We start from the raw sequence: 18,158 nt of genomic DNA on the forward strand, positions 1-18,158 counted from the left end.
CATATTAGGTCGCTAAGAGAGAAATAGTGATGCATGGATGTGACAGGTGGCGGTGACTGTGGCATTGTGGGTAGTGAGACTATACGCTGTTCCTATTCAAGACACTTTGATGTGAACGACTGAATATCGGCTACAGGGTCACATTTTTAAATATTTTCTGCTGGAGGTGCCTCATGATTGTGCCTTGGCTCAAAAAAGGTTGAAAAACACTGGCTTATACAACCAGGAAGCTGATGCTGCTCAAACATAAGTCATTATAAATGATTCTATGGACACAGACGGCTCACACTGTTTTAATGCAGGCTAGCTGATACCATAGACATGCACTAGCCTTGCACTAGCCTAGCGCCACGAAACTCTTCAAATATAAAATGGTTTATGGCATGAATTACCTGTATATCTCAGAGCGACTCAAAGGAACAAAAAGGCAATAATCCGCTTTCTTCATTCATGTCGCCGGTTTCTTCGCGAGTCAACCCACACGTGGACAACGCAGTGACTTTATCCACTATAGTTTATGATTAACATCTCTGTAACGACTGGACCTTTCCACATGGAACAAACACTGTCCCAAATGATTATACATTCTCTCTCAGCACTTAAGCTCACATGACTCGTAAAGTGGAGACGATCTTCAAAAAGATGAATCCGGTCACTTCCAGAGAAACAACTGGACTTTTCTTTCCAAACAGAAAACACTAAAGCCGGGACATAAAATCTCAGTCTTTTAAACAGCGGCCCCGATGCTTCCCCGTCCGTAACGAGCCGCTCGTCGTTACGTGTTTCCTTTTGTCCCTTTAAGTGCACGTACTTAAAGCAGCACCAGGCGCACTGTGAAGCAGAGGGAACCATCTGTGAACGAGGCCGCGGTGCGTTCACGTGCAGGGCCGCTGTGTGTAAATCTGAGATGTGGGAGGGCCATGTGTCATCGCAGTGTGACTCCTGTCCCCCCCCCCGCGGAGAGGCCCCCACACGCTCACACACACACCAGGACCAAGCTGCACTCGGACACTTTAAGGCACCAACACACGGGTTTATGTTTCAACCTCTAACCACCAAATCCATCCTCTCCTCCAGGCCATTGGCACTTTTTATATGTGTCTTTGTCACTTTTTTATTACTTTTTTGCTGGATTTTTGTCACTTTTTTGCTGGATTTTTGTCACTTTTTTGCTGGATTTTTGTCACTTTTTTGATGGATTTTTGTCACTTTTTTGCTGGATTTTTGTCACTTTTTGCTGGATTTTTGTCTTTTTTCTGCTGGATTTTTGTCTTTTTTTTGCTGGATTTTTGTCACTTTTTTGCTGGATTTTTGTCTTTTTTTTGCTGGATTTTTGTCACTTTTTTGCTGGATTTTTGTCATTTTTTTGCTGGATTTTTGTCACTTTTTTGCTGGATTTTTGTCATTTTTTTGCTGGATTTTTGTCATTTTTTTGCTGGATTTTTGTCACTTTTTTGCTGGATTTTTGTCTTTTTTTTACTGGATTTTTGTCATTTTTTGATGGATTTTTGTCATTTTTTTGATGGATTTTTGTCTTTTTTTGATGGATTTTTGTCATTTTTTTGATGGATTTTTGTCTTTTTTTTGCTGGATTTTTGTCACTTTTTTGCTGGATTTTTGTCTTTTTTTGCTGGATTTTTGTCACTTTTTTGCTGGATTTTTTTCTTTTTTTGCTGGATTTTTGTCATTTTTTTGCTGGATTTTTGTCACTTTTTTGCTGGATTTTTGTCTTTTTTTGCTGGATTTTTGTCACTTTTTTGCTGGATTTTTGTCTTTTTTTTACTGGATTTTTGTCATTTTTTGATGGATTTTTGTCATTTTTTTGATGGATTTTTGTCTTTTTTTGCTGGATTTTTGTCATTTTTTTGCTGGATTTTTGTCACTTTTTTGCTGGATTTTTGTCACTTTTTTGCTGGATTTTTGTCACTTTTTTGATGGATTTTTGTCACTTTTTTGATGGATTTTTGTCACTTTTTTGCTGGATTTTTGTCACTTTTTGCTGGATTTTTGTCTTTTTTCTGCTGGATTTTTGTCTTTTTTTTGCTGGATTTTTGTCACTTTTTTGCTGGATTTTTGTCATTTTTTTGCTGGATTTTTGTCACTTTTTTGCTGGATTTTTGTCATTTTTTTGCTGGATTTTTGTCACTTTTTTGCTGGATTTTTGTCTTTTTTTGCTGGATTTTTGTCATTTTTTTGCTGGATTTTTGTCACTTTTTTGCTGGATTTTTGTCTTTTTTTTACTGGATTTTTGTCATTTTTTGATGGATTTTTGTCATTTTTTTGATGGATTTTTGTCTTTTTTTGATGGATTTTTGTCATTTTTTTGATGGATTTTTGTCTTTTTTTTGCTGGATTTTTGTCACTTTTTTGTTGCGTTTACATCCTCATTTTCTTCTCGTTTTTTGCCTCTGTTTTGAAGAAGCTTTTAGATTTGTAGAATGTGGAGGAAACATGTTCAGGTGGGAGTTAAGAGGTTAATTACACTTTAACACTGACAGAGGGTTAGCGTTACAGAAGATTAACGACATAAACATGTACTAAAGGTTTTCATTTTATGGCCAGTATTTAAAGTCTAAGTGACGAGAGCCAGGTTTCAAAGTATGTTTTTATTTTGGGACATATTCAGTGTTAGGGGTATAAATATATGACTCTTTGCAGTAACTAAGGAACAAAATCTGACTATGTCTCCGAGCTGGCCTGGTGTGGCCTCGGGGTCAGAACAGCTGGAGGAGGTGTGGCCTCGGGGTCAGAGCAGCTGGAGGAGGTGTGGCCTCGGGGTCAGAACAGCTGGAGGAGGTGTGGCCTCGGGGTCAGAACAGCTGGAGGAGGTGTGGATGGATGGAGGAATATAATGTATTACTTAAACACATCACTGGGACTCTGCTGTGTAAGATCTGGTCTGTAATTAATGTTGTCAAAACAAAACACGAGAGAACGGGGGAAGAGACGGGAATCTTTGACTCTACGTTTGCTCTGTGGCTTTAATGTTGTAACACAAAGTAGTGTAATAAACATATTAAAACAGAACTAAGTAACTCGTGCCCCTAGAGGCCATAAGCGCCACTGCAGGTGTCGTAGCAAGTTATGTTTTACTCATTAATGAGAGTAAATCCTGCGCTGACAGAAAGACAAAGGGACAGAGGGACAAACTTGGCTGTAAACACAGTTTAAGTGGTGCTAACCCACAGTTAGCTTTGCCCGTTAGCGTCTTCTTCCTGATTCTATTACTGTGTGTTAGCTGCTCCGGTCCTGTGATTTTCCCGCCACCAGGGGGAGCTGAAAGACCCCCCAATCATCCCTTTAACACTTGTATTTCCCCCAGAGGAACTACGGGAAGGATTTATTAAGGAAACAAGTTAGTGCTGCTTTAAGCTGTAATCGCTAATATAGAATAGCACAGTTTTGTTCTTTTAAGGCAGAAGGTTTAGTTTCGATCACTTCCTGTGATCGAAACTAAACCTTCTGCCTTAAAAGAACAAAACTGTAATAGGCTGAACCTATAAGACAGTCTGAACCTTTTACAAAGACTTAACATAGAATATTTACCAACACTGGACACATTAGTGACAACGAAGCTAAACATTGAAATTTACAGTTGTTTTGGGTTCAAAGCGGAGCTGATTTTGTTTTTGTTTCTACAGACGAAAATGAGACTAAAACTATGACTGAATAAAACTGAAAAGAAGAGAAAAGTCACATCTCTGAGAAGAAACAAGAACCTTGAATATGATCAGAATAAATATTAGAAATGTTTTAACCTCCTCCTGACCCGAGCACATTTACGGTCTCTCACTGTAAACTGTTGGCTTTAAAGGGACAGGCCTCAAAACATGTACACTAGGGTCCCTCTCACGCTCAGAGGTCGTGTCTGGAAGTGAGTGGGAGTTTCCAGGGTAAACAAAGGTCAGATAAAAATAAAACCAGCCTCTCTCTCTCTGACGCGGTGACATTCTGCCTGTGCCCCTGCCTGTGCCCTCGCTGCTGCCCCCTGCTGCTGGCTCTGATATTCTGCCTGTGCCCTCGCTGCTGCCCCCTGCTGCTGGCTCTGATCCTCCCCCATGTGGGCCGGCGCGGGGGCAGGGCGCCGCTAAATTATTCAAGCTGAACCAGTCCACTGTGATCGCTGCCTCTGCAGGAAGTCCAGACGAAAGGGGAGAATCTGTCACGGCCTCAGTTTCAACGAGAACAACGAGAAAACTGGACTTTGTTCCGACCCGGAGGCAACGCCGGGATTAAGGAACGTTTCAGGAACTTTAGTAAAGATGGACTAACCTGAGGCCATGTTATTGCTCATGAAATATGTCCATTTTATACAGGAATATAATGCAAATCCATGTGGAAATATTCAAGCATTCAGAACACTCGGATTGGCCATGGGAGCTGCTGTTTACTTTAAAGGGGGGGTATTATTACTTTTCCAGCTTTCCATCCTGTTATTCTGTCCCTCCCTCATTAAAAACATGGCTGAAGTGTTGCCTTGGCACATTCACGTATTTCTGAGTAATCTGTAAAAACTCTGATGGCGGCCATTTTAGGGATAGGTTTGCCTGAGTCCTCCTAGGAACGCCCCCACCTCCTGGAGACGCCTCCGAGCTTTGGTCACCAGCCGAGTAACCAACCACTGCTCCTCAGCAGAACCCCCTCCCCACTGATGCCACAGACAGCGTGTGGAGGGGGCGTGTCTAAAGGCTCAGAGGTTCTTAAAGAGACAGAGGCCTATTTCAAGACATTCACTACAGCCATTTTGAGAGAGACATTTTATACAAGGCAGTTATTCTAATTTACTGCATTTACAGACCAACAGAAGGTTTGTCATCATTGTAGTGTGATATAGACTGGTGCTATGGGACTGACAAAAGCAGAACACCCCCTCTTTAAAGCAGAACACCCCCTCTTTAAAGCAGAACACCCCCTCTTTAAAGCAGAACACCCCCTCTTTAAAGCAGAACACCCCCTCTTTAAAGCAGAACACGCCCTCTTTAAAGCAGAACACCCCCTCTTTAAAGCAGAACACCCCCTCTTTAAAGCAGAACACCCCCTCTTTAAAGCAGAACACCCCCTCTTTAAAGCAGAACACCCCCTCTTTAAAGCAGAACACCCCCTCTTTAAAGCAGAACACGCCCTCTTTAAAGCAGAACACCCCCTCTTTAAGAAAGCTTTGTGCTACTGTTACCAAAACCTGAGTAGTGGGAATCAAGGAAAGCAATACTTCCTCATCCTGTCTGACCCACGAATCTTAAAGGAACAGGCACCGTTCTTCCACACTGAGATATGTTCTTACCTGAGCTTAGACGAGTTGATGTGTACCTGTCTGGTCTTTGTGTGTGCGCTCAGTCACGCAAAACGACCAAAGATGTTGCTAGCATTTGGCCTCTCCCAGTGTATTCCTATGGCTCCAAACGAGGGTGAAGTGGGAAGCGACCGAGCTCTTCCACGGGCACAAAGACCAGACGGGCACACATGAACTCGTCTAAGCTCAGGTCAGAACATCTCAGTGTGGAACAACGGTGCCTGTTCCTTTAAAGGCAGCCGTGGCCTCATTACTGCACATCCACGATCTGCCTTCACTCGAGACTCTGAGGTTTGGAAATGAAAGTGTGATTAATCCCTCATGGCCGTTAGCATTTAGCCTCATAGCCGTTAGCATTTAGCCTCAAAGCCGTTAGCATTTAGCCTCAAACATCCCACAAACACCCAGATGTTCTCAGCTGTTGTCAATCATCGACCTTGCTGCAAATCGTCACTGAAAGTACAGACCTTACTTTAGATACAAATCAGATCAACTCAGATTCACTTAGGTTTGTGTGTTTTGTGTGTCGGACACAGATTCCCACGAACCCTCCTCTTATTGGGCGATATCGAAGGAGAAACCACAGTCACACTTTACTGCTGGGAGACGTTTGGAGACGTTTGGAGACGTTTGGAGACGTTTGGAGACGTTTGGAGACGTTTGGAGACGTTTGGAGACGTTTGGAGACGTTTGGAGACGTTTGGAGACGTTCCTGTGTGTGAGCAGAGCGCTGATGTTTGCACAGAGCCTCTGACTGTGGGTCTGAGCTCCCCTGACAAACACCGCCCCCTCCCCCACCGCCGCGGAGAGAGAGGCAGCGCTGCGGCCATGTTTAGATCGCTCCACAGCAGCAGCAGCTCACGCTCGCTCCTCCCGCCGGCTTCTTAAAGGCACAGCTCAGGTGGAGGAGCACGACCGGCGGAGACCGAGGAAAACATCTGATCTGAGAAACCCCCTAACCCCCACCTGAACCGAGAGCATGTTCTCCAGTTTGGCTTTACCCCAATCCAAAAGCTTCTGGGAAAAAGGTGAGGAAATAGCAACGAAACTGAGACGGAAACAATGATGGAAATGTGACAAAAAAGTGACGAAAAATGGATGAAAAAGTGGCAAAAATGTCACAAGAAATTGACCAAAAATGGACCAAAAAATACAAAAATGTGTCAAAAATGTGACAAAAAAATGATAAAAATTGATGAAAAAGTGGCAAAAATGTCACAAAAATGTCACAAGAAATTGACAAAAAATGACGAAAAAATGACAAAAAAAATGACAAAAAAGTTAAACAAATGAGTTGAAAACCCAACAAAAAAAATGATGGAAAATCTGCTGACTTGTGGAAAAAGATGCTCTCGGTTCCGGCGGGAGTGAAGAGGTTAAGAACGTGCTCGAGCTGCTGCAGCCCCGGTGAGAGACGGGAGGAGAGTTATGGACTAAAGCTGAGCTCCATCATGTCTTCAGTCTTCCTGAGTCGTGACTTTAGTGCTAGATGTTCTGCTCCGGAGGGACAGTCTGCTGTGAAAACGTGAGATATCATGACACAAATTAAGGTTAGGGCCAGAGAAATGGTTAACCTGTTAACTCCCGCCTGAACCCAGAGGATCTTTTTCCTCACGTCATCACATTTTTTTTCCAACATTTTTTGGTAACTTTTTTGTCATTTTTTTGTCACATTTTGTCACATTTATGTAATTTTTTCGTCAATTTTTAATCAATTTTTGTATTTTTTTTTAATCATTTTTGTATTTTTTTCGTCAATTTAATGTCAATTTCTTGTGACATTTTTGCCACTTTTTCATCAATTTTTCGTCACTTTTTTCTCACATTTCCATCATTGTTTTATTGCTATTTTCACAGCTTTTTTCCTGAAGCTTTTGGATTGGGGTAAAGCCAAACTGGAGAAAATGTGCTCGGTTCAGGCGGGAGTTAAGGGGTTAACCTTAAGGATTAGGATTATTTGTATTTTTAGACAAACCAACTCATAGATCTATACAAAATCCCAGCAGACAGACTGTCCCTCCGGAGCAGACGATCTAGCGCTAACCTTCAAGCTTCTCTGATCAGCACAGTTTTCAGCAGTGCTAGCATGTTTACACAAGGGTTTTCTCATCATCAACTACCTTTAACAATAAGCTCTAACACAAGGTAAGATGAGAAGATCTGCACACACCTCCTCCAGCTGTTCTGACCCCGAGGCCACACCTCCTCCAGCTGTTCTGACCCCGAGGCCACACCTCCTCCAGCTGTTCTGACCCCGAGAAACAGGTTTTGATATTCAGATGAGCTGTGTCTCTGCTGTGATTGGCTCCTCCTCTTCCAAAATGAACGCCTCATAAACCCTGAGAGGGTCAACGACAACACACCGTGCAGAACCACAGATCCTAAAGCTCCAGGTCTGGGTTTGTCGACCCGGGTTGGAGGAACTAACCCAGGTTCCCAGTGAAGATCTGAGGACGAGCACGGTTTATGGAGTAATAATAACATATACTATAATAACAGAGCGGAACACACAGAACATACAGGTTTCTCCTCACACAACATCGACCACAGTGAGCCTCACGCAGACCAACCAGCACAGACTTCAACCATCTTTAAACAAACAAACCTGTTCTTCTCATTAAACCCACTGTATCTCCATGTGAGAGACCGACCCTCAGAGACAGACATGCAGGAGCCGGGTCTGCAGCAGCGTCGCAGAACCACAGAGCGAGTGCAGGCCGGACTCACCCCGTCAGCACCACCACGAAGTCCATCACGTTCCAGCCGTTCCTCAGGTACGAGCCTTTGTGCAGCGCGAAGCCCAGAGCCAGGATCTTAATCCCCGACTCGAAGCAGAAGATGGCGATGAAGTACGGCTCCGTCTCCTCCTGCGCCGCAAAGCAGAAGAAGAAGAACGGCTTAAATCAGTGGAGTGTGTTAGTTCATCTCTCTATGTAATGGACAGGATGGACTGGTCTGGCCGGTTTAAGACAGGTTTGGACCAGTTTAGACTGGTATGAAGTAGGTTATGACTATAGTTAAGATAAGGTTTGGACTGGTTTAGAGCAGGATGAACTGATTTAGGTCAAGTTTGTACCGGTGTAGACCGGTTTAGTGCAGGTTTAGACTGGTATACATCAGGTTATGACTAGTTTATACAGGTTTGGACAAGTTTAGAGCAGGGTGGACTGGTTTAGGTCAGGTTTTGTACTGGTTTACACTGGTTTAGATCAGGTTTGGATCAGTTTTGGTTTAGAGCAGATTGATTTAGGGCAGGCTTGGACCGGTTTAGACTGGTATGAAGCAGGTTATGACTCGTCTAGACGGGTTTGGACAAGTTTGGACTGGTTTCGACCGGCTTAATTCAGGTTTGTACCGGTGTGGACCGGCTTTGTGCAGGTTTGAACCAGTTTGGTTTTAGAGCAGATTGATTTAGGGCAGGTTTGAACCGGTTTAGACTGGTATACAGCAGGTTATGACTCGTCTAGATGGGTTTGGACTAGTTTAGAGCAGGATGGACTGGTTTAGGTCAGGTTTTGTACTGGTTTAGACGGGTTTGGACTGGTCTGGACTGGTTTAGACTGGTATAAAGTAGGTTATGACTATAGTTAAGATAAGGTTTGGACCAGTTTAGAGCAGGATGGACCGGTTTGGGTTCAGAGCAGGTACTTTGACCGTTTGCTCCACACCTCGATTAAATAAAGAAATACGTCAGTAAATGTTACCAGTCTCTCGGACAGCGGCGTCTTGTCTCCGTCGGGAAGATGCTGCTCCAGCGCCAGCACGATGCAGTTGGCGATGATGGTCGTCAGGATCATCCATTCGAACGGAGTGAGCGGAAGTCAAGGCAAAACGAGGCGGGAAAGAAACACGTCCGGCCACAGCACAGCCTCACACACGGACACACGACTTATCCATTCATATAAAGTCAAACAGAGGTGACACACACAGGCTCAGTCCTACAGGGATGACACACACAGGCTCATTCATCTCTCACAGACACGCAATAAAGACACCAGGAAATAACCACATCCACCAAAGCAGAACAAGGGGCTGATGTGACAACAATTCATTTCAATCAATTATCCAGAAAAAAAAATCAACAAAATCCAATCCCACAGACTTCACAGACGACTATTAATGCATTTAATCATTGTGTGGAAGGAAATGGCCAGAGCCACAAACTCAACAAATCCGCTCAAAACGAACTCGCTCCTCGTTTCCGTCAATCAGTCATTGGCAGGAGTCGGGAGTCACAGAAAGAAATACCACAGATATAACGAAATGAAAGTTTCAGGACCAGGAACAGCCCCAGGTTCTAAAACACTGTTTCAGGACCATGGACAGCGCCTCAGATGCTAAAGGTTTACTTCATTACAGCTTTAAAGGAAGAGGATTTTAGTGAAATGTTTGATAAACTTGACCTGTGACCTTGTGCAAAGGCCTCATACCCGACTCTTTCCTTTTCATTACAAAGCCATGAAAGAGGATCCTGACCTTTCTAACATATCTGTATCAGTTCTACACTAGGATGAGGTGCTTTCCACACTGGGCCGGGTCACGTTCATAGAAAAGCTACAAACCTTTATTTTACACGACATTGACACTAAGTTCAGTACAAAGTAATGCTCTGTAATAATCTGTAATAACCTGTGCCTTTGCTACACACACAGTGGAACAATGTGTGTTAGTACTTTGTAGGTACATAATGTAACAGGACATTGGTCCCCAAAGTGGGGTCCGGGGCCCCCTGGGGGTCCTCAGAGACACTACAAGGGCCCACAACGATTCTCTACACAACAAGTATATTAACAAAACACTAATGAAAGGAAACGTACATGTGTTTGCTCAAAAGTACCACTTTAATCAGTATCAACTACAGTCATTGTTGGTGTTTTTCACGTAATTTTAGCAGCAAAATAAATAAAAATGCTTTGAAAATAGTAAATAAACACTATTGCAGGGCCGTGATGTCCCGGACTTTGGGAGTGGCTGTAACAGGACATAAGACCTTTAGGGTTAGGAAAGGCTCAGAGGTTCTTAAAGAGACAGAGGCCTATTTCAAGACATTCACTACAGCCATTTTGAGAGAGACATTTTATACAAGGCAGTTATTCTAATTTACTGCATTTACAGACCAGCAGAAGGTTTGTCATCATTGTAGTGTGATATAGACTGGTGCTATGGGACTGACAAAAGCAGAACACCCCCTCTTTAAAGCAGAACACCCCCTCTTTAAAGCAGAACACCCCCTCTTTAAAGCAGAACACCCCCTCTTTAAAGCAGAACACCCCCTCTTTAAAGCAGAACACCCCCTCTTTAAAGCAGAACACCCCCTCTTTAAAGCAGAACACGCCCTCTTTAAAGCAGAACACCCCCTCTTTAAAGCAGAACACCCCCTCTTTAAAGCAGAACACCCCCTCTTTAAAGCAGAACACCCCCTCTTTAAAGCAGAACACCCCCTCTTTAAAGCAGAACACCCCCTCTTTAAAGCAGAACACCCCCTCTTTAAGAATACACAGTACAATATTCTGTAAGACAGTATTTCTACACCCGGTTGTGCCATAATGAGCTGATCAGAGAAACCACGGGAATGTAAACAAATGGCATAAATAAGTATTGTTCACTTCCTTATTGGACACTGACAGGAAGTGACACAGATACAGGAAACTATTTCAAAGCTTCCAGGTCAAGTCAATGGAAATGAGTCAAACTGCTTGTAATTGTAACTTAACATTGTGACTCACGGCAGTTGTTTTTCTTCTAAAAGCTTAAACCCTGTCATGTGCACTTTAAGAGAGAAAACTCTAACCCTCCACAATGTGACGGTTCCTCCCGCGGCTCCGGGACCTCAGTAATCAATCAATCAATCAATTTTTATTTATAGAGCCCTTTACAACACTCAAGGCGACCAAAGTGCTTTACAATAAAACCACATAAAATCCATTAAAAACATTCATACAACCAAACGATAAAACAGGTAAAATGTACTAAAAGTGTCGCCGTGCTACATAGTGTTAAAAGCTCCTCCAGTGAAGGCGCCGTGTCCCGCCCGCCGGGCCTGAGTGACTGGATGCGCTCGGACGGCTGCGGCCCGCGCCCTAATTGCCCTCTCATTATCCCGTTTGCGGCGTTAGCGTGTGTTAGCGTGTGTTAGCGTGTGTTAGCGTGTGGAGGCCCGGGGGGGGGGGGGGTTAGTGACACCGCCGCCCCGGGACAGAGCAGCAGGAGACGAGAGCGGAGACGACAGGACGTCTCACCCAGGACTGACAGAGCTTTGTCTCACACACACATGAAGCGGAGCAGCTTAAACGCTTCCCTTTAATATCCTGCCCGTGAAAGAAAGAAACGGCTGAAATGAAGAAAGAGAAAATCTGCTTTGGACTGTCCTGAAGTAAGATGAACAACAAAACAAGCTTCATTTCCCTTAAAATGAGACGAACTGACTTGAAATGAGACACAAGAACATGTTCCGTCCGCTCACAAATCTCTCTGTTAATTAAAGCTCTGCGAAAGCTTCCAGAGTCTTGTCTGTGTTAAAGCTGCACTTTGCCGTTTCTGAAGTGAAAACTAAATCTTTTCCCTCGCAGTGGCCTTTATGACGCTCCAGGACCAACTGTTTTTCGAGCTGTTTTGCTAGAAAACCCCAAAGTAATTGATTTGGTCAGTTGTATGTATCACACACAGAGATCCTCCACATACTGGTAGAAACTAGAGGGACTTGAACTGAGCTCTCACACTGGAATAAAGGCGACAAGCTCCAGTCAAGACACATTAAAGGGACCATAGATACAGTACAATAAAGATGAGCGGGTTTCATTCAGCCCCGTTCATTGATTCATTGAAAACGTTTCCCCAGTCGTGTGTCCAGAGCTTGATCGACAGGCCCTGGAGCCCTCGAGTCAATGTAATGAAAATGCTTCCAAATTTCGGGCTGATGAACAAAAACCAGTGTGGCTAAAAACATTTCACACACCCCAGCGCGGTCACATGGGTCACATGGGTCAGAGCAGGGCTGGACTGGCAGAAAAAATCGGTCATATTCAATGCAATAGTCGAGGTGATGAGCAGAACAATGAGCCCTTTGGTTGAACTAAAACAGTATAAGCTACGAATCGAGGACAATAGTTGCATTTTGTTTCTGCCGAATTCAAGCTCACGCCTCAGAGACTCAACACTTTCATCTTGTCTTTTACAATTTGATGGAACTTTTGTAAAATGACTAAACAATCTTAAAATGTGAGTTCTGTTAATGAAGTTCCTCTCGCGACTGCAACACAAATAAACTTCTCAAAACCACATGATCGACTGTAGATGAAGATGAAACAGAGTCAGAGAGGTGAGGAGTGAGAACAGAAATCACAAAAAGGCCAAACATTGTAAATCCTTTCAATGGAAACTAGAAGATTTACAAACTGCACTGACGACGAGTCACCTGACAACTCCCAGCATGCACTTCTTTGCAAACATTTGTCTAAAATGTATAAAAACAGAGTCCTGAGGTTCTGTGGGTCCTGGAGGGAGTTACAATAAACTATTTCCTCTGATATTCACAGTGTGAGGGGCATGAGTGTGATGTCCCAGAGGCCCATCGCTCATTATAGAGATTATCTGAACCAGGACTCAAGAAAGGCCACCAGAGGGCGTCACATCCCCCTAGTGGCGGAATTGTGTAATTGCATCTACGTAACGATAGAGACTCTGATGGCTCTTCACGCTAATTGTGGGCCGGTGTTAAGGTATAACGGGCCTTATCTCGATCTGACCGGCCCAACCGGCCCAAAAGTGCGTCGGCCCATCGGGAAAAGTCCCGAATCTCCCGATGGGCCGTCCAGCCCTGGGTCAGAGCCATTTTTAGAAAGAGAAAAACTCTTTGGAGCCGGACTTTTAAGCCATTATTGGAACGTTTGAAGTTCCATTAGAATCAATGCTCCCACGTGTCTCTTAGAGTCGCCTCTGGTGTTACAGCAATGTCAGCTCCCACCATGAGGACCAGAGAGAAGCACGTTCTTCACCCATTGGACTATACGGAGTTTAAACATGTTCCTCCAGGTCCTCATGTGTAGAATGACCCAGACCTGTTCATCACAACTGCCTCTAAAATCCTGCACTGTCAGAAAGTTGTTACTCCGGGTCTGAAGTGCCGTCATGCACGAGCTTAACGTAGAAGCTGCAGTTACGTTTCAGATCTGAGGTGGCAGCAGTGAGTATACAATGACCTACTTGCATCTAGTCCCTTTAAGATTTCGATATGCTACAAACTAACCCTAACCCTGACTGGCAGATACAGGTGAACTGGCTTAAAGTGAACCTGGAATCAGAGAATGACGATGAAACAGGAAGTGTGAACTGTGAGTTGTGTCCAGTGGTTGGACTAATATTAAAACAATGACTTCCCGGCTGAGTGTCTTGAAGTCGTGGCTGTGTTTGCTCCGGTGCATCTGCAGAGAGCGCGTCAGTGGGTCAGCTCCATCTGAAATCTCTCTAAATAATTCACATTTGAGGGAAGTGCCGCGGCCGCACGACACAGAACAAACGCTTTTACGGCGGGAGGGAAGGCCTTTCAGCTCGCACGCTCTCGCAGACTTCAGGCTCTCGCAGACTTCAGGCTCTCGCAGACTTCAGGCTCTCACATACGCCACGTCAGGCTCCGCTCGAACCACGGGACAAACCACTCTTTCTTATTGCAAAACGACTTTAACCTCTGACCTCCCGCCTGAACCGAGAGGATCTTTTTCCTCACGTCACATTCTCTTTTTCCATCATTTTTTTGTTGGGTATTCAACTCATTTTTGTAACTTTTTTGTCTTTTTTTTTTTTTTCATATTTTTGTCACATTTTTGTCAATTTTTTGTTATTTTTTCGTAATTTTTTTGTCATTTTTCGGCAATTTTTTATCACATTTGTGTCACATTTTTGTCATTTTTTTGTCCATTTTTTCGTCATTTTTTCGTGACATTTTTCCTCACTTTTTTGTCAATGTTTTCTCACTTTTTTTGTCACGTTTCCATCATTGTTTCCGTCTCAGTTTTGTTGCTATTTTCTCACCTTTTTTCCAGAAGCTTTTGGATTGGGGTAAAGCCAAACTGGACAGAATGTGCTCGGTTCAGGCGGGAGTTAAGGGGTTAAACAAACGCTGAATTACAGATGGATTTTCTACTACAGGTGCAGAGACTTGGAGAGGAGCAAAGCCAACAGCCATAAACACATGAATAAAAGACAATGCTAACCGTGCTCCTAGTGTTAGCTTCATGCTACATGCTAACGGCTAGCTTTGAGTGCCGTGTTTTCACGTCTATGAACAATCGGCTTCATATTAGCTTTATTTTTGTGAGCTAAATATGGTTGTGCTTCCCCCCCCCCTCGGTCTTAGGCCAAACTGAAAAGTCACTTTTTCTTTTGTGTTTCAAAGCTCCGGCACAAAAACATTTCGTAATAACGGCCTTTGAATTCCCTTTTTCCCGCGTACATGGATGAATATTGAATCCGCTCGTTGTTCGGACGAGGCGTGAACATTCTGCTGCTTCTCTTCAGACTTATTTAAATGTCTCTAAACCTGGAGTTCTGTTTCCTTCACACACGTTTCACCGGATTCTCTCCGATCATGTCAGAGCTCAAATCGCCTCCACTCACAAATCATTCCTTTCAGCCGCATGTGCGCGCGTGTCCGGGCCGTGTTTCGTAACAACACAAACGAGGCGGGGTCTTTGGGGAGGAGGGGGGTGTGGGGATGGGGGGGGGCGGGTGTGGGGAGGGGGGGGTGTAAGAGGGGGAGGTGTGGAGCAGTGCGGCCCGAGGAGGTGCTCACGGTGTGGGGGCCACAGCCTCCTGCTGAGCTCAGCACCGTAAAACTGTCACCGGAGAAACATGGCCCCGGCTCCACACCTTCCTCTCCCTCTGGCTCCCCCCCTCCCCCATCTATCTCTCTATCTCTATCTATCTATCTATCTATCTATCTATCTATCTATCTATCTATCTATCTATCTATCTATCTATCTATCTATCTATCTATCTATCTATCTATCTATCTATCTATCTATCTATCTATCTATCTCTCTATCTATCTATCTATCTCTCTATCTATCTATCTTCTTCCCTCAGTTCATTCCTTGTCTTCCTGACTTACATAAACACATGCACTCTCCTAGGCTAATGCTAACGGCTATAGGAAAAATACATTGAGCAGGCTAATGCTAACGGCCTGGGGTCTGGAACGTCTCCTGGACGAGCCGCTCACTGACTGTTTACGTTATAGGATCGAACGCTGCTTCTGACTAGATTTCATTACTGATCATCAGGTTTAACCTCCTGATTCTCCGGTTTGATGTTTTCACCTCTCAGTTCAAACCAGGAGATGATTTGTCTCTTTTGTGGGAATTTAATCCCTTTAATAGCAGTCGGTCAAACCAACCACACGCATGTAACGTTCTGCTCCACAGTCAGTGCTCCTGTTTCTGAAGGTTCAGAACGATTGGTTGTAGAAAGATATAAAAAAGTAAGGGATGGTTAGTCTCAGTCTAGGGTTTGAGCTTCGTTGGGTGTGAGAGTGTCTCCTGTGGAGCCTCAGTCTCTTCGACGCTGAACCTTTTATGAAACAACTGAGTTAAACATTTCCCTCGGATGAAACGACAAAAATCCAAACGATGAACCACAAAACACTAAATCAGCAGCTCTTCCTTCCCCTCCCTCCCTCTGCCCCGCGCCGGCTGCATCTCCCGAGCTGCGAGCGTGCACGTGGGGCGGCGGGCGTGCACGTGCGGCGGTGAGAGCGTGCACGTGGCGGTGAGAGCGTGCACGTGGCGGCGGTGAGAGCGTGCACCACCGCCATCCGCCACGTGCACGCTCCTCCACACGTGCACACTCCTCCGCACGTGCACGCTCCTCCACACGTGCACGCTCCTCCACACGTGCACGCTCCTCCACACGTGCACGCTCGTCACACCGGGGAGGGAGAGAGTGTGGCAGAAGCCGCTGCACCGAGTCGCAAATGTGTCAATGATCTGACGCCGTCTGCAAAAAGTCACATCAGAGGTTCTCAAAGCGGGGGTCGGGACACACCAGAGCTGGATCCAAATGAGGGCGAGGAGCTGCAGGTGAAGAGAGGACAAACTAGCTCAGCGGTCCTCAAACTTTCTCCTCTTCCATCCTGTTATTCTGTCACTCCCTCATTAAAAACATGGCTGAAGTGTTGCCTTGGCACATTCACGTATTTCTGAGTAATCTGTAAAAACTCTGATGGCGGCCATTTTAGGGATAGGTTTGCCTGAGTCCTCCTAGGAACGCCCCCACCTCCTGGAGACGCCTCCGAGCCGAGTAACCAACCACTGCTCCTCAGCAGAACCCCCTCCCCACTGATGCCACAGACAGCGTGTGGAGGGGGCGTGTCTAAAGGCTCAGAGGTTCTTAAAGAGACAGAGGCCTATTTCAAGACATTCACTACAGCCATTTTGAGAGAGACATTTTATACAAGGCAGTTATTCTAATTTACTGCATTTACAGACCAACAGAAGGTTTGTCATCATTGTAGTGTGATATAGACTGGTGCTGTGGGACTGACAAAAGCAGAACACGCCCTCTTTAAAGCAGAACACCCCCTCTTTAAAGCAGAACACCCCCTCTTTAAAGCAGAACACCCCCTCTTTAAAGCAGAACACCCCCTCTTTAAAGCAGAACACCCCCTCTTTAAAGCAGAACACCCCCTCTTTAAAGCAGAACACCCCCTCTTTAAAGCAGAACACCCCCTCTTTAAAGCAGAACACCCCCTCTTTAATGTTCAAATAAAGCATCATTGCGTAATGTGACTAAAGTAATAACTGCTCACACTTGCGCTTTACAAGCCTGTGTCACAAGTTTCTCAAAGTTAGTCCTTATTCGTTCACTCTGTGGTTAAGCTTCCTTTACCACGTGGTTGTAATGTGTTGTTTATGTCCTGATCTGTTATTATGTCAGTGCCCCCTAGTGGCTGGAATGAGTTTAAAAAAAGAGGTTAAAGACTTACTACCCAGGGATTTGTGCTCTAAACCCCTGCTTTAGATACATCAACTTGAAACTAAACATAAGGGAAATGTATTGTTTTCTGTCATTCTATGTTTTGAGTCACATGTTTTTGAATAAGCGAATAAGCGTTTATAAGTGAAAAGATGAGATTTCAGCTTCCAAACTAACCCAGGCAGGAATAGGTTTATATATAATAGGTTGTGTTCATGTTCGAGAGTTGTGTTTCAGTCGGAGCCGGTACAAAACAACTCTATGGGAGAGAAACATGTTTGTGAAAGACATTTATTTGACAGTGACTGGATTCACAAACCTGACACACTATCCTTTGTAGAAGGTTCACACTGTCTTCTTAGGTTAAGGCTATTATAGTTTTGTTTCTTATAGTAAGACAGAAAGGTTGAGTTTACGACACCTGGTGGCGCTTCTGAGGAAGATCACAGGAAGTGATCGAAACTAGTCAAGCAGGTAAACTAAACCTTTCTGTCTTACTATAAGAAACAAAACTATAATAGCTGACACATTATCATTATTCTACTGAGCAACATCACGCTCATGTGTTTGAATATTGCCTTTACGAGGAAATCCTTAGACCATAGTTCATATGAAAAGAGAAGACTTTGAACTTTGTGACAGTTTTAGTTTAGGCCCAGGAATTATCGAGAAATGAGGAACAAACTAAGACTAGAAATCTGCATTTTGACAGTTACCAAAGTTAAGCAATGGGATTTTCAGCTGCTACGCCTCAGTTTTCTTCAGAAACTTATTAGATCTAAAAAAAAAACCTTCCAAATCGTGTCAAGTCCAGGCCTGTAACGTGCGGAGCCTGACGGAGCGACTGAAGCTCAGATGTTGTTAAAAAGTGGAATGAAAACCTCATTTGGAGCAAACTGGA

The 18,158-nt window shown here is 44.3% G+C and overlaps 1 protein-coding gene across 1 annotated transcript in view; it reads right to left on the bottom strand.

The window, feature by feature from the left end:
• The window catches only part of cacna1ab (calcium channel, voltage-dependent, P/Q type, alpha 1A subunit, b), a 217,067-nt gene that overhangs the window by 152,767 nt on the left and 46,142 nt on the right, over positions 1–18,158 (bottom strand). Inside the window, exons 2-3 of the mRNA XM_079553243.1 lie at positions 8,995–9,100; positions 8,018–8,157 (exon numbers count right to left, since the gene is read on the bottom strand). Coding sequence (XP_079409369.1) covers positions 8,018–8,157; positions 8,995–9,100 — 246 coding nt within the window. The remainder of the gene's footprint in view (positions 1–8,017; positions 8,158–8,994; positions 9,101–18,158) is intronic.

The sequence above is a fragment of the Gobius niger genome (assembly GCF_951799975.1).
Source record: "Gobius niger genome assembly, chromosome: 3".
NCBI lineage: Eukaryota > Metazoa > Chordata > Actinopteri > Gobiiformes > Gobiidae > Gobius > Gobius niger.